At 45.1% G+C, this 14,520-nt stretch overlaps 1 protein-coding gene across 1 annotated transcript in view; it reads left to right on the forward strand.

The window, feature by feature from the left end:
* The window catches only part of LOC115406752 (SAM and SH3 domain-containing protein 1-like), a 44,645-nt gene extending 31,015 nt beyond the window's left edge, over nt 1–13,630 (forward strand). Inside the window, exons 2-17 of the mRNA XM_030116971.1 lie at nt 2,889–3,017; nt 4,704–4,754; nt 5,049–5,098; nt 6,617–6,657; nt 6,852–6,938; nt 7,327–7,439; nt 7,765–7,866; nt 8,806–8,938; nt 9,344–9,744; nt 10,086–10,151; nt 10,404–10,547; nt 10,636–10,768; nt 10,856–11,025; nt 11,109–11,315; nt 11,392–11,542; nt 12,028–13,630. Coding sequence (XP_029972831.1) covers nt 2,889–3,017; nt 4,704–4,754; nt 5,049–5,098; nt 6,617–6,657; nt 6,852–6,938; nt 7,327–7,439; nt 7,765–7,866; nt 8,806–8,938; nt 9,344–9,744; nt 10,086–10,151; nt 10,404–10,547; nt 10,636–10,768; nt 10,856–11,025; nt 11,109–11,315; nt 11,392–11,542; nt 12,028–12,185 — 2,136 coding nt within the window. The 3' untranslated portion in view covers nt 12,186–13,630. The remainder of the gene's footprint in view (nt 1–2,888; nt 3,018–4,703; nt 4,755–5,048; nt 5,099–6,616; nt 6,658–6,851; nt 6,939–7,326; nt 7,440–7,764; nt 7,867–8,805; nt 8,939–9,343; nt 9,745–10,085; nt 10,152–10,403; nt 10,548–10,635; nt 10,769–10,855; nt 11,026–11,108; nt 11,316–11,391; nt 11,543–12,027) is intronic.
* Nucleotides 13,631–14,520: the final 890 nt, after the last annotated feature.

Raw genomic sequence — 14,520 nt, forward strand, 5'->3', positions numbered from 1 at the left:
TAAGTTGTGGCTCTGCTTAAATGACGCTTGGCAAAGCCTTAGCATCTAAATTTTGGATATGATTGCTGTAAATATACATTCTTTGAAAAAAAAAAAACAAAACAAGATAAATAGGGTTGTAACACTTATAAAGTTTTTATTGGATAATTAGTCTGTTAGGAAAAAATGCTGCTTAGCCACACCAGTCCAGATGTGTGTTTCTATAGGAGAACTTCTCTGTGAAGCCGACTTGAATTCTGCTCCATCTGAATAACAAGATAAGTTTCCCATAAAAGAGAAGTTTCAAAACTTCTTAGATCTTTCTAACTGTTGCCACACTGACATACAGACATGTCTGACTCAAGACAGGAGAGAAAGCAAACTTTTAAGTGATACTTCAGCGATCCAGGCCTGGTTCCTCAAAAATGCGAGAATAGACAGAGGAACTGTAAAAACACTCATTAGGTGCTTCAGGCCCTGAGGGCACGTGGATCTTTTGTCTGCCCGTGAGATGCTCATCGCCTGAGAAATGTGACTCCACACTCTCCTTTTCGAGCCGCTGCGGCTGATGTCTCATGCTGCACTTTTGGCTCAGACACTATTAATTTAGAGACTGAGGGCAAATACAAAGCGCATGCTGGAACTCTTTCAAAATTTTCCAAAAAAAAGAGTCTCAAACTAATCGTTCATTGAAAGATTTGGGTCACTTTAGTTTCTGCTCGTCTGCGCTGTGTTTACATCCGTCCGTAATCGGGATGTATACACACACCGTGACTGATAAGCACTCAGGGCGATGCGATATCATGTGGCTGCGTAACAATAGGCTGTTTATGTGGATTAGTGACAGTTGGAAGCAGAAGAGCTGCTGCAGCCAGGCACAGTGCAGCGCTTCTCAGCCTCGTCTCCTGACTGTATGAAAAGGCGGCCAGATTTTCGGGGCCGCTTTCGACCCGGGGGCATGTCATTTACCAAATGAATGGGCCTCTTTTCTGGACAGTTGAGCCAGTCACAGTCTATCATGACACGGAGACAAGTGAGCCCACAGTATTACTTCTCTCTGCAGAGGACTGTTTTCAGCAGGCACATTTGCATTCCTTCAGGGCACGGTGGCATGAGGGAAGCAAAATCATCGCTTGCGATGATGCACGAGGCAGTTTATGAACGTACTGTGTGGCTGTTACTGACACGGCCCACTGATGTACTGTGGGACGTGTTTCCAGCTTTGTGTGCCGGCAGGCTCAGCCTTGGACAGAGAAACTAACAATCACAGACACGTATTTACACCTACGGATAACTCACCAACTCGCCCCAGCATGTTTTTTTGGACTGTGGGAAGAAACCAGAGTACCTGAAGAAAAACCCGTACACATGCATGGAGAACATGCAAAATCAGAAACACCCTCAAACCTGGACTTGAACAGTGAACCATCGCATCGTGAGGCAGTGATCAAAAGACTAACATAATAAATTCACCCTTATGACTTTAAGAGAAGAGTCATATTCAGCTGCAAACTATATTAGTTGATATTTGGCAGAAATATCAAAGGCAAGGCTTTTCATATACGTCATTCCGTCTGTTCATATTTACTCAGTCATAAATAAATTACTCATCCTGATGAAAACTCTTACTTGACCAAGCAGTCCTCCTCCTCCTCACCACCACTGAGTTTTGCAGCATCATTTACATTGTTTTGGTTTTTGCGCCCGCAGCCTTGCTGCTGGTTTACTCTCCCCACACTCGTACAGTCACTTCCAGGCACGGTCGGCAGCTGTTTTCAACAAAAAGCCCCTCTAATAATAACCCGCTGTGTGCTTCCTGCTCACCACCGCACAGACTGAGTTAGCATCATATGGTGACATAGCGTTTTTATTTACAGACATATAGACTGAAAGCACCAAAAAAAAAACAAACCTGGAACATGAAATACTCTGAATTTGCCACCAACAAAGTCCACCAATGTCATAAAAACATAACAGCAGCTGACAGTGTGAAAAAAGCCTGACACACAGAGGAAGTCAGAAAATCCAAACAGTGCACGCTCAGAGAGAACATGCAGACTCCACACAGAAAGGCCTGGAATTTTGAAAATGAGAGCTTTTATGAGGCAAGACTACCAACCATTGCATCAGTTAAAAAAAAAAAAAAAAAAATTCAATCCCGGCCACGAACATGTGCTGGATAATTTACACTAACTGATAGGACGACGGGATGGTGTTATTGATAGTCAACAAAATTTAATCAGCCGAGTGTCTTGATCATGACAGTCGGTGTTTGAACTGTCCTGAAAAGAAGGAAATGAAAGAATACAATGTGTTTCATTGACAGGCGGGTTTAGGGTTACAGCTTCGCCATGTGATGATTCTGATCCCAAAGGTTGAGAGATCATAAACCTCAGCAAAAAGTCTGTGATTTGTGTTCTTGCTAAAAGCACGTAACATTCAGGTTTCACAATGGACGGAAGCGAGAAGAGGTTACGTCCAGGAGGGTGAGCTCCTCCGACCGAGTGCTTCAGCTCCTTGTGATTTACGGTAGACTGAACTGTGGCCTCTTCAGTCCGGTCTTGACGGCTGTGAGAGCTCGGCGAGCGTTGCATCTGCGTCACGCCGTGCCTCTCGTGGCCCGGGGGTCGGGCCCGGGGAGGTGAGCGGGGGTCGGGCCGCAGGAAGACACCAGAGCGCTGAAGATCGAAGCACGGCTGGCCGGCCCTGATTCGTCCTCTGTCCTGGAGCTTTATCTCAGGGCTTCCTGGACGCCTTTGTTGCTGGTGACAGTGGTAAAAGCTTGAAACAATGGCTTATCAGCCGAGCGCTCGCAGTGTTCTCTGCGTTTGCCTCCCGTCTGGCATCTCTCTCGGCTCTCTGCGGGGTGTCGTTTTCCAAATGTTTGACTCCCTCTTTATCTCTTGCAGGACGGCTCGGTAGGGAACCTTGATGACCTGGCCCAGGAGTACTCTCAGTATTACGGCACCTCCCTCAGTGACGTGTGTGAAAGGATGGAGGAGCTCAGGAGACGCAAAGTGGAGCACGATGCAGAGCTGGTACGTAATCTCATCGGCACTGGCTTCTTTTTCTTATCTTCTTCCCATTAATTCATTTTATCTCGTCATCTTGAAGGACTTTAGATGAGAAGATAAATGTCCCTCTCACATCTGTCCCTTCAGTTTTAACTAACAAGTAGTAAAGCTTTGCATAAATACTGGAAGCACTCGATCTTGCTCAGTCAGAAGGTGAGAAAATCTGCCTATCTGCACTTTCACAACCCAATTACCAACTAATTACATGTTTGTTTACACAGGCTGGGGACTCTCGCTCGATACAGACATGAGTCATATTGATTTTCTCATCAAACGCTCAGCATGCAAGCAAATAAGCAGTTTTCCTCACTTCTAAAATCGTCCCTTTAATATGTGGTTCCTTGTGTGTTTTAAAAGTGTGTTTTAAAGAAAAAACCTCTTGAGAGGCGTCTCGTCCTCGAGAGCAATCATAGAAGTGACAGCAGAGGCTGCAATAATAGCTACCATGATGATGAAAATGAGAATTAAGGGTGTAAACAACATACTACGAGCACACTTTGGCCAAAACAACAAAAAGAAAATACAGAACAGAGAGTTGTAGTTAAATGGAACCAAATCCTGACTGTGAGCAGAGACAGTTTCATGACAAGGTGAAAGCAGAAACAGTGAAAGATGAAGAGGATCTAATGAAATTGGGAAAATTGTTTCTGTCAAATGGATCCATCAGCAGGTTGTTTCGAATAAGGGGTTTTATTGAAAAGTATATATTGAAACATCAACTCTGTGTCACTTATCGTCATGACTGTGATAAAAACATCATGAATATAAGCGGCTGAAATTAGGTTTCTAGAGAGAGGAGCTCGATCACCCGGGAGAAACTCAAAGTAAATGAGGCTGGGAGGAGTCTTTGAGGTGGTTGAGACTTCTGATCACGTTCCCTCTGGTCACCTCTGGTCTGAGGTCTGCCGGGTCGGCCGGCTGGGAGGAGGCCCCGAGGTCGGCCCAGGACTCGCCGGAGAGATCAGACTGTACATGTGGACCGGCTTTAAGTCTGTCCAGGACAGCTGAAGATGAGATGTACTGTGGACTAAATGGAAAAGAAAATGATTGAGATTTAAGAGGCAGTTGCATTAAAACAAAAGCAAATTGTTAAAATGTGCTTTTTTTTTTGTTGAGCTTATTTCAGGCTTGTGAAAGGTTAATTATAATAATTATAATATAATAATTATAATGTCGATGTTTTCATGCAGCAGTTGCACCACTTTGCATTTAAACAAAGAGAATCATTTAGAGCTGTTGTTGTTTTGATGTTATTTTGGGGTCATTTTAATTAATTGAGGTCCAATTGAGCTTCATGCTGGAACAAACTGATCATCTATGAAAAACAATGTGATACAAGAGTCCAGTATGTGTTTTCCTGCTATTCTTAGGATCTTGCTGCTTCGAATAGTCTAGACATGATGAAAAAATTACAAGTTGTCTTTTCCCACTCATTGCAGGCCTTAAACACATTGATTTCATTTATTTTGCTCGTTTTCAAAGGGTGATTTACTTGCAGTGTGCAGCAGTGGGCGAGAACACGACCGGTGACACACAACTGGTGTTGTTCCATAATGTGGGTCAGCTGATTCACTGCCACGGCTAAATTATTATTATGTCTGTTTTTATGGTATGATGACATTATAATTTACCTCTGCCTGCGTTCTGCAGGGAAAGATTGACTCAGTGGCCACATCAGTGCAGCTGCGCTCTCAGATCCAGGTGAGTGTCCCGCTCCGAGTGTGTCAGACCCCCAGAGGAGGACACTTCTTCCTCTCCTGTTCGTCAGCAGACAGGCTGATAACACGCCGAGTAACGGTGTAATCGTCACTCTCCTCAGAATCATATAATTGTCGCTGACAGCCATGAAGGGGTGCACACAAATAGAGAATGTCGCAAGCTGTAGTGGCTCATGGGAAAGGAACAGAGTTTAAATGACCGTGAGGAACAAATGACAACGTTTGTGAATGATGCTGACTGCAATGTGCTCGCGTCTACAATGTTTCCCTTTTGAAGGAATCTCTGGGACTCAGCAGCAACACGTCGACTCCAGAGACAGAGAGGAGGTGAGCGAGTAGCCCAGTCACTACACACACATCTAAACACACATCCAGCATGCTCCTCTTGTATCGGAGGCGTTTTCACAGCCCGGGCTCCAGAAAAGTTTAGTCATTCAGGAGAAGAACAGGACTTCTGTGACTTCTTAAATATGTCTGGAGTTAGTATTTTGTTGAGATTTCTTGCTTCAGTGAAGCTTTTTGATGGTTCTCTGATTCGCTGGACCTTGATTGCTCCTGTATTATCTCCGCTCTCCACACGTGCATTTCCTTTGTTTCCTGTTGCCCCAAAGACTCATTTATGAGGCATTTCTGTTTGACCCCCGAACCTCCTTCCTTCCTGCCATTGTTTTTCTTTCGGGATTCAACAATTAGTCACCTCTTGTCTTTGGAGAGATGGATTGAAGCTACAAATCATGACTCAGCAGCACATTGAGTCATTTGCATTTGTTAAAGAGACACGGCGACACTTTGAAAACGGATATTGAGCAATTTCCTACTTTACTAATTTTGTGAATTGGACAGCATTATTTAGACTCCCTGTGTGACTCATGTTTGAACATAAAACCTAAACTGCCCCCTAGTGGGATCACTGCATACTGTTGCACACTGTTTTCCCATCAGTCTTGCTAATCCAGACATTGCCTCACATATTTGTGTCTAAACGTTGTTGCTTGAACAAAATCTTAATTTGATATTGTTTGTATTTTGAAGTGTGAGGTTTCTGTGACCAGTGTGAGCAACAGAAAACACAATGTAAAATGTCAACATTTACTATGTATTAACATTTGGAGGCTTTAAAATGTTGCTGATTGTAATCATACAGGATCTACAGTCTCTATATCAGCCTTTCTAAAAATATGAGCATATAAATGAACTGTTGAATAACCTTTCAAATTAGTTTTAGCAAACAGGAAAGCAAAGCTGGTTTAATCTGTTTAAGAACTCTAAATATTTAAATGCATTTTCCTTCTCATGTAGAGTAAGAGAAGTGTTTGTAATGTGTCACACTGAATCACCACAGCCTGGTGTCAGATGAGCGAGAGCTGAGGTAAAACCACAAACACACACAGCAAACGGCCTCAGAGAGAGAGAGAGAGAGGGAGAGGAGGGAGAGAGAGAGGAGGGTGAAAGTGTTCGGGGAATGCAGAGGCCACGTTAGTGCTGCTGTGGCTGCAAAACCCCCAGAAAAAGGCTCTATTGTTGCAGCGATGGCTGCAGAGCGCTGACCTCTGTTCATCAGCCAGTCGGCTTCATCTGCTTTGATTTGCCTCCACTGCGATGCCAGCGTCATGAGGCGCAGCCCGCTTCCCTGATTCCTCTGCTTTCCTTCTTTTTTTCTTTCTTTTTTTTTTTTTTCTTTTTAATCTGACGCAAGTCAGGAGAACAGAAAGATTTGATGAGGGAGATGGTGGGTTAGAAGGGAAAAATGAAGAAAATAACTTTGGACAACAGGTACTGTTCTCCTCAGTGGTTTGACGCTGCGTTGGAGCTCCGTCCAGCTCAGTCTCTTCCTTGTTCTTTTAGGTTTCCTGTGCACAAATCCAGCTCAGATGATGGATCAGGAGGTAAGTTGAAGTTTCATGAGTATTTTGTTGCTTTGTGACATATAGTTGGTGTAAATGTTTAAGCTACCAGTTACTGTTACACAATACTTGTGCAGAAAAAGTGTTTCTAATCGCTCTCGCGTTGATTCAGTATTACTCTGTATTGTTGTGCTTCAGTCTAAGATAGCTTGTGTCGTATTTTCTGTATTCAATAGGAAAATGGGACGGAAAGAGAAAGGGCAAGTCTTTTTGGCAGAGTTTCAAAAAGTCACAGAAGGGAGTTCTGCGCCAGATTTCCAAAGGTATGAAACACGACAAGCCTACTGCATAAAACTATTCAACATTATTTTTTTGTGTCATTCCACTTTTTCGGGAAACTCGTTGGGATGGAGTGCGTTCACCTTTGAGTGTTGTTGAAGACTTTTTCATAATTTACCTTTCTAGTTTGTACAATTTTAAAATGAGTATAAATAAAAAACAAAAATCTGGTCAAAATGATGCATGCTGTAGTTGGAAAAACAAATGGCACAAAAACCTGAATGATACTACTGGCCTGCAAAAAGTGTGCGATTTCGTGAATATCAGTGTTTTGTGTAACTGTCACGGTTTCCGCTCCCCCGATGCTGGGTTAACATCTCACTCTGTGGTCAACAGTTCTGTTTGACCCTCTGTGTTGTTGTGCTCTCGCAGGTGACGATGTCGGCTTCGTGGCCAGTGAAGTTACCATGAGTGATGAAGAGCGCATCCAGCTGATGATGATGGTGAAGGAGAACATGATCTCTATAGAAGAAGCTCTGGCACGGGTACGATGTGTCTCTCGGAAAATAAAAAAACTAACTTGACATGTCAATACTCTGATATGAAAGATATACTGAATGTGACTGATTAGAATCCTTGGAGAAATGTGTTGAATTAATCAGTAGAAGATATTTTGAATTACAGAAACAAAGTTTTAGAAGCTTCTCTTGCAGTTTGCATGTTCTTCCTGTGCATATATGGAATTTCTTCATGTATTTGAGGCTAACTGATGACTCTAAATGTAGGTGGGAGTTTGATCAGCTGGTGAATGCACATAACAGAGAGGAGCAGTCCATCATTAACCAGCAGACTCGTCCTCTTGTTTTGCAGTTGAAGGAGTTCGAGAACCAAAACAGACACGTGTGTCGGTCCGAAGCGTCAGAGTGGGCCGATCCCTGCAGCCCCAACGCAAACGAGGCGCTCAGCTGCAACGTAAGTCTCCGAGCTCCGGGGGCGTCTTAGTGCTGAATCACCGCCTCGGCCCGTGCGTCGTGAACGACAGCCTCCGATCTGCTCGTGCCAAGGCCGCCGAGCTGTTGACAGCGCCTCTCTCTGCCGCTCTGCGCCTGTCCTAACGATGAACCGGGGCCCCCTCTAAAGCCCCGCAGCTCAGGGCCTTCTCTCCGGCCGCGGGACGCTGGACGTACGTCTATTCATCGCTGTCAAAGCGCTAACCCCCCATTGTGCCGCAGCGAGCGGCGGATTCAGCGAAGGGCAGTGTTATGCCGGCCGCAGCTCTTTTGTCCCCGGGTGGGGTGATTAGAGGGCTCAGCTTCAGGCCACATTTTTCAGATTCGTCTGGATGGGCTGACTATTTCTCTTAGTTCTGTGTCGCTCACTTTCTCTTTTAGACCCACTCATATGATGTCTCAATTTGCTTTTAATAGTTTTTAATAGTTTTATTAACTTATAGATAATTTGTTGGTGTATAGATTCTGCGATATTATTAACCGTTGAATTAGAAGTACACGTGATCAATTCTGTTACCGGTGAGGCGACAGCAGTGAAACGGCCAAGATATTTTTAAAGCGATGAGCGTTTTGTTTCGAAGATATTTTTTAATCTGTCAACTTGCTGGTGTTGTTTTCGGCACTATAAATGTATTCAGCTACAAATAGTTTCTGCACACGAGACCTGCAGCAGCATTTCAAGCACGTACTGAGTTATTAGAAATGGAGAATTAAAAAAATCCCCGTTGTGGTCAGTCAGAGCATGTTCAATCTGTCTGTGCAGAGCCAAAGTGTGAAAATATTGTTTTTTTGTTGCTCGTATTTTTTGTGCACAGACCCAATACGATGCTTCCCTGCAAACTTCTGTTTTAATAGCCAAGTGTTTTTGCGGAAGTGAAATCTCTGCGGTTTCTCCCATCAGCCCTGTGACCTCTCAGACAACGAGCAAGAAGAAGCAGTGACCTTCAAGAGGCTTCATAAACTGGTCAACTCCACCCGCAAAGTGAAGAAGAAGCTGATCAAGATCGACGAGTCGAGGAAGCCGGAAGCAGAAGGTGCAAACTCCGAAAATATCATTAAGCGTGCCACAGAAACCACAGTGAACCACAGCTTTTATTGAGTATCTGCAGAAGATGCAGTGTGTTTGACCTTTTTACCATCCTGCTGGGTGAATTTACATGACATGATGTTGCAGTTATGTGCCTGTAAAATTAAAGGATGTATTGTTTTGCCAAAGAAAATAATAATAATTATAATTACAATTTCAGTCAGTGAATACAGAGTATTAGCAGTATTTATCATGTGTTTACACTAGTTCGACTAGTCTCTGCTAGGTATTCCAGTTAAAAGCAGATCATGTTTGTCTAATCCATGATTTTAAGCAGATTGGAGGCACTTTTAAAACGATCCAATGTAATCATGTTGTTTAATGTTGATTTAAATTTCTTTTGACCCCTCAGAAAGCATGAATGTGGAGGGCCTTCCCTGTGGGGATCCCAGCAGTTCTCTGTATTCAGGCGTGCAGAGGAAGCCTGCGGCGTGTCCCGTGGACTCCCTGGCTTCAGCCCTGCAGGAGCAGCTCACCTACGACCGGGACTCCGACAGCCTGACCACGTCGCCTTCCTCCAGCAGCATCGACACCTGCAGCAGCCACAAGATGTCCCAGGCCTTCGGCAAGTCGCGCGGCAGCCCCGTCCGCCAGGCGGCCGCCGGGCCGGGCGAGCGGGGGGAGGCGGCCGAGTGCAGCGGCTCCTCGTTCTCGGAAACGGAGGGATGCAGTAACGAGGGGCCGAAACTGGCGCGGTCGGTGACCGACGGGGAGCTCCGTCACCAGGTCCTCAGCCCCCTCGGCCACCACGGGGTGAGCACAGAGAAGCCTTTCAGCCGGAGTTATGTAACAGTAAGCAGCTCATCGGACACGGTGGTGCGTCTTGCCAGTTCGACACCAGTTTTTTCCAAGGACTCAACGCAGTCTCAGCGCTGCTCGATGGCGTCTGTGTCGTAATGATAACGGACTATTGCCTTTTGCTTTTGTAGACATTTGTGGAAAAAGTCTACGCCTAATTGTTATCCTCCATAAATAAGTGCATGCCAGCAGAGAACTGCAATAGAGCACATGTGATTTGCAGAATTAGTACTTTGCAGCATGTAATCAGTATATAGTAGCTCATGTCATTTTTTTTTGTCCTGTTTCTTCCACAGAGAGCCTGCAGTTTTGGAGGATTTGATCTGAATAACCGCTTGGGGCACGCAGTCACCTCGGACGCTGTACGATACAACTCCTGTTTCCACTCTTTTGCATTTGATTCAGAACGTATGACAGAAACATAATGTGCACAGAAAGTAGTAGTAGTAATTGAACAGAGATTTAATTAGAGTAAGATTAAAATAAAGCAATAAAGTTCAGTATATATGCATGGTATGATGTGCTGGGTAAAATGGATGGTAAAGTGGTTGGAAAGTAATGTGTCCAGCCAAATTGAATCTTATCTGTTTCATTTGTTTTTCTCTGTGAGCCAGAACAAAGATGGAGATGGTGCCGCCAAAGACGGTGTCAGGTCTCCGCCAACATCTCGCATTTCACTGGGCAAGAAGGTCAAATCTGTGAGGGAAACCATGAGAAAACACATATCCAAGAGATACTACAACTCCGTCTCTGAGCAGGTATTCATTTTTTCCAACTTGTCCTTCACTCTCAGCATACGGCATCGAGAGGATTAATGAGACAGTTTGTGTTTTGTTTGTGTCTCAGTCCAGTCCAGACCGAGCGTCCAGCTGCCCTCACTCTCCTCACACCGACTCCGACTCTTTGGAGAAGCCCAAGCTGAAGCCTGGAGGCTCGGTGGAAAGCCTGAGGAGCTCGCTCAGTGGCCAGAGTTCAATGAGTAAGTGTAAACATCTGAATTTACGGCCGACTAATCTAACTGAGCCGTGAAGAGCTGCAGGTGTGAGTTATTGTGTGTTTGTTCCAGGCGGTCAGACGGTGGGAACCACCGACTCCTCCAACAGCAACAGAGAGAGCGTGAAGTCCGAGGACGGGGAGGAAGACGAGCTGCCTTACCGCGGACCCTTCTGTGGACGAGCGCTGGTTCACACCGACTTCACCCCGAGTCCGTACGACACAGACTCGCTCAAACTGAAGGTGAACGGCTCACCGTCACACATCAAACACGGATCCATATTTGATTCCGGTGAAACTGAAAGTCGCCTTCTGTCCCTCTGCAGAGCGGAGACGTCATCGATATCATCAGCAAGCCTCCGATGGGGACGTGGATGGGGATGCTCAACGGCAAAGTCGGCACTTTCAAGTTCATTTATGTGGACGTCCTGAACGAAGAGGAGGTGAAGCCCAAAAAGACTCGCAGGAGGAGGAGGGCCCGGCAGCCCAAACCCACCTCCGTGGAGGAGCTGCTCGATCGCATCAACCTCAGAGTAATGATCCCACAACCCGATGAGAATGATAAAACACAGATCAGTTTGTTCATCGAGTGTCGTCTCTTCTCAACAGGAGCATCTCCCCACCTTCCTGTTCAACGGCTACGAGGATCTGGACACGTTCAAGCTGCTGGAGGAGGAGGACCTGGACGAGCTGAACATCAGAGACCCCCAGCACAGAGCCGTGCTGCTCACCGCCGTGGAGCTGCTGCAGGAGTACGACGGTGAGTTCTGCTCTCACATACGCACAATTTAAAGCACAGAGTTTTTTGGGTTTTTTTTAATGTTAAACAGTCCTGAAGCGTCTTTGAATGGGTTGAGCTGCGGGAGCCTCGGGGCCGGTCCAGGACTGGCTGGAGAGATTATAGCTCCCGGTTGGTCTGGGAGTGGCTCTGGATCCCTTCAGAGGAGCTGGAAGTTGTAACGGAATAAGGATTACAGGGTTTTCTCTCTGTCCTGAACACCACCGCAGCCCCATGTGGACTGAGGAGACAGATGGATTGATAATCTGAGCCGACGGGACATGATTGTTTCCATGAAAGTGAGCTCAAACAGGAATGGAAAAATCCTCTTCTGGCATCTTCCAGCGTATCATTAATACATAATAGCAGAGCCCTACATTCTATATTTCATGTGAATTTCCAAACATATGAAATGAAATGATTTCCCGTGACCTCCTGCCCCCTGGTGGCGGTCTTGTGCCTTGCAGGGAGCAGCGACCCGGAGCGCAGCAGCCAGTGCGGAGGCTCTCAGGAGAAGCTGCTGCAGGACAGGCGCGGCCTCCTGGGAGATTCCCCGCGGGACTCGGGCTGCTACGAGAGCAACGAGAACCTGGAGAACGGTAACGACAGCCTGACCCGCCTGTGAACTCTGTTCCTCCCCTCCAGGCCTCCTCCGGCCTCTCGAGAAAGACTCGCCGACCCTCGACGTCACGCTTCACCCTCCTCTGGAAAGACTGCTGTTATCACACTGATCCATCTAACCAGTCATTCTTTCTTCTGTTTCTTGGATTACGGAGCCCGTTTACATGGCAGTTAAAATCCAGTTAGTGGGAGTAATCAGATTATCGTAGTAATCTGATCTGACACGTTTACATGCACTTCAGAAATGACATGTTTCAGGCCGTCATCGATCGATCAGGAGCAACTCAAACTTCCTGTTGCTTTCTAAACATCTGGTCGTGTCTCAGCATCGGCGGTCCGGGCAACTTTCTGAGCTGCTCGTTATACTTGTTGTCTTTCATCTTCCCACGTCACTTTCATTTTAATTTTTTTTTTTAGATGTGCAGAAGTGAAATAATGAATAAAAAAAAGTAAATCAGATTAATGGGTATACATGCTTCCATATCTTAAATATGTTAATCTGATAAAACTCATGCGTTATGTTGATTCACTGATCTGATAACTCCAGAAATCAGATTTTAAAGCGTGCATGTAAACGGGCTCGTTGGGTCAGACTCCATTCAGTGCTTTTAAAAGCTGACATGCCTTTCTTTTTTCTTTTTTTTTTTTTTTCAAGAATAAAATCTACCAGTCAGTATTAAAAAAAACAAAAACGGAAGACTGAAAATGTTGGTGCCACACGGGGATGTTGACTTACACGAAGTGAAGCTGAGCAGTGACGCCTTCACTCTGTCAGTCTGTTCGCTCTTCTCGTAGATCTCCACACAAATAGATCCCCCGTCGTGTGGTGGTTTTTTGCATTTGCTTAAAAGGGTGACTGTTGAACCGACGTGTGGTGAGAGTGTTTGAACAACTGTAGACTTAACTTAGTTTAAAAAAAGAAATAAAACTTTCTCAGTGGCCGCGGTACTTCTTTTCTGTGAGTGCTTGCTTTTTTCTCATGGCTATATCACACTCGCTGTGGTTCTGGGGTTTGGCTTCGGTCTGCAAAGCGTCGAAGGACTTGTTCTTGTTGTAAATGAGAGCTCTGAATGTCTAAAGTTCATGTGGTTTAAAGGTGTGTGATCAGCCATGCGTGTACAGTCAAATTCTGCTGTTTCTTTGTATATTTTTTTAATTGAGTAAAAAAAAAAATAATAATAATGTTGCACAATATTTTATCACGTGCCTGAAAACTGTACATTGCAGAATAATTTAAATATTTACTTAGGAGTACAAATATAATTGTTATAATTTGGCTTTTTGTATAACTGTAAATGCAGAGAGTGTTACTGCGACTGTAAGATGTTCAACAGGTTAAGATCTGATTCGATCTTCTGACTGAAGCTGTTTTCGAGTCTGAAGTCTCTCCATCATTTTGAAGTGTTTCTGTCATGATTGAGCGTGATGAATAAACTGCTACGTGCTTTACCACACCCGGCTGCTTCTCTTTAATCCATCATTCATCCCAGGACTCATTAAAACCTCTTTTCTTTCACTTTCCCACTTTTTTTTTTCCATCTGACCGCTCTGATGCTTCAAAGACAAAAACAAGTCACCTTATGTAACCTGCATAATACTCCACTTATTTATTCCAGGAAGGGACAAAACCTCAGCTCCAGCTGTGAACAGGTCCTCTTCTGGTTTCCAGTCCGGCTGTCTTCCCTCCCCCTGTTCTGTCCTCTCAGTGGTTCCTCCCGCCGAGGAGTCTGGGAGAGGTTGACCAGGGCCGCGAGGACGATCCGGAGGACAAAGACCCGCTGCGAGGAGCCGGTCCTCCCAGGCCTGGCTGGCAGAGGAGTCCTCATGCGCTCAATCACTGAATCGTAATGAGGAACTGATATCCAGTCTTTCATCCTGTTTCTCAAACCACTTCATGTGCAGGCAGCCCTGTGTGTGCACGTCACTGCTGGAGAGAAAGCTTCTACCTGCTGTAAAAACAATGAAACAGTGGTTATGTTAACAGGTCTCACTGTGTGCAGCCATGTTGAAAACAGAGTTCACCTTCAGGATGTTGACCTAAAACGTGGGCGGGCCTTTCATTGCTTCTCCAACACAGAGAAAGGTTCTGAATTACAATTAGAAGGTAGAATAAGACCCCTCAGCTCAACTCTGTTTAATATGATTGTCCTGTGCTTTTCTTTTTATGCCCACGTCTCCTAGAAAGGTTCAGTAGAGTTCAGAGACTGACAGAGCTCTACTGAAATATCAAACTGATGCAAATGTTCACAAAACAGCCACAAAAATGACCAGAAATTGCCACAAAAACAAAGCAGAAATACTGAAACACTAAAAAAACAAAACACTGAAATGAACAAAAA

The sequence above is a fragment of the Salarias fasciatus genome, chromosome 19 (assembly GCF_902148845.1).
Source record: "Salarias fasciatus chromosome 19, fSalaFa1.1, whole genome shotgun sequence".
Classification (NCBI taxonomy): Eukaryota; Metazoa; Chordata; class Actinopteri; order Blenniiformes; family Blenniidae; genus Salarias; species Salarias fasciatus.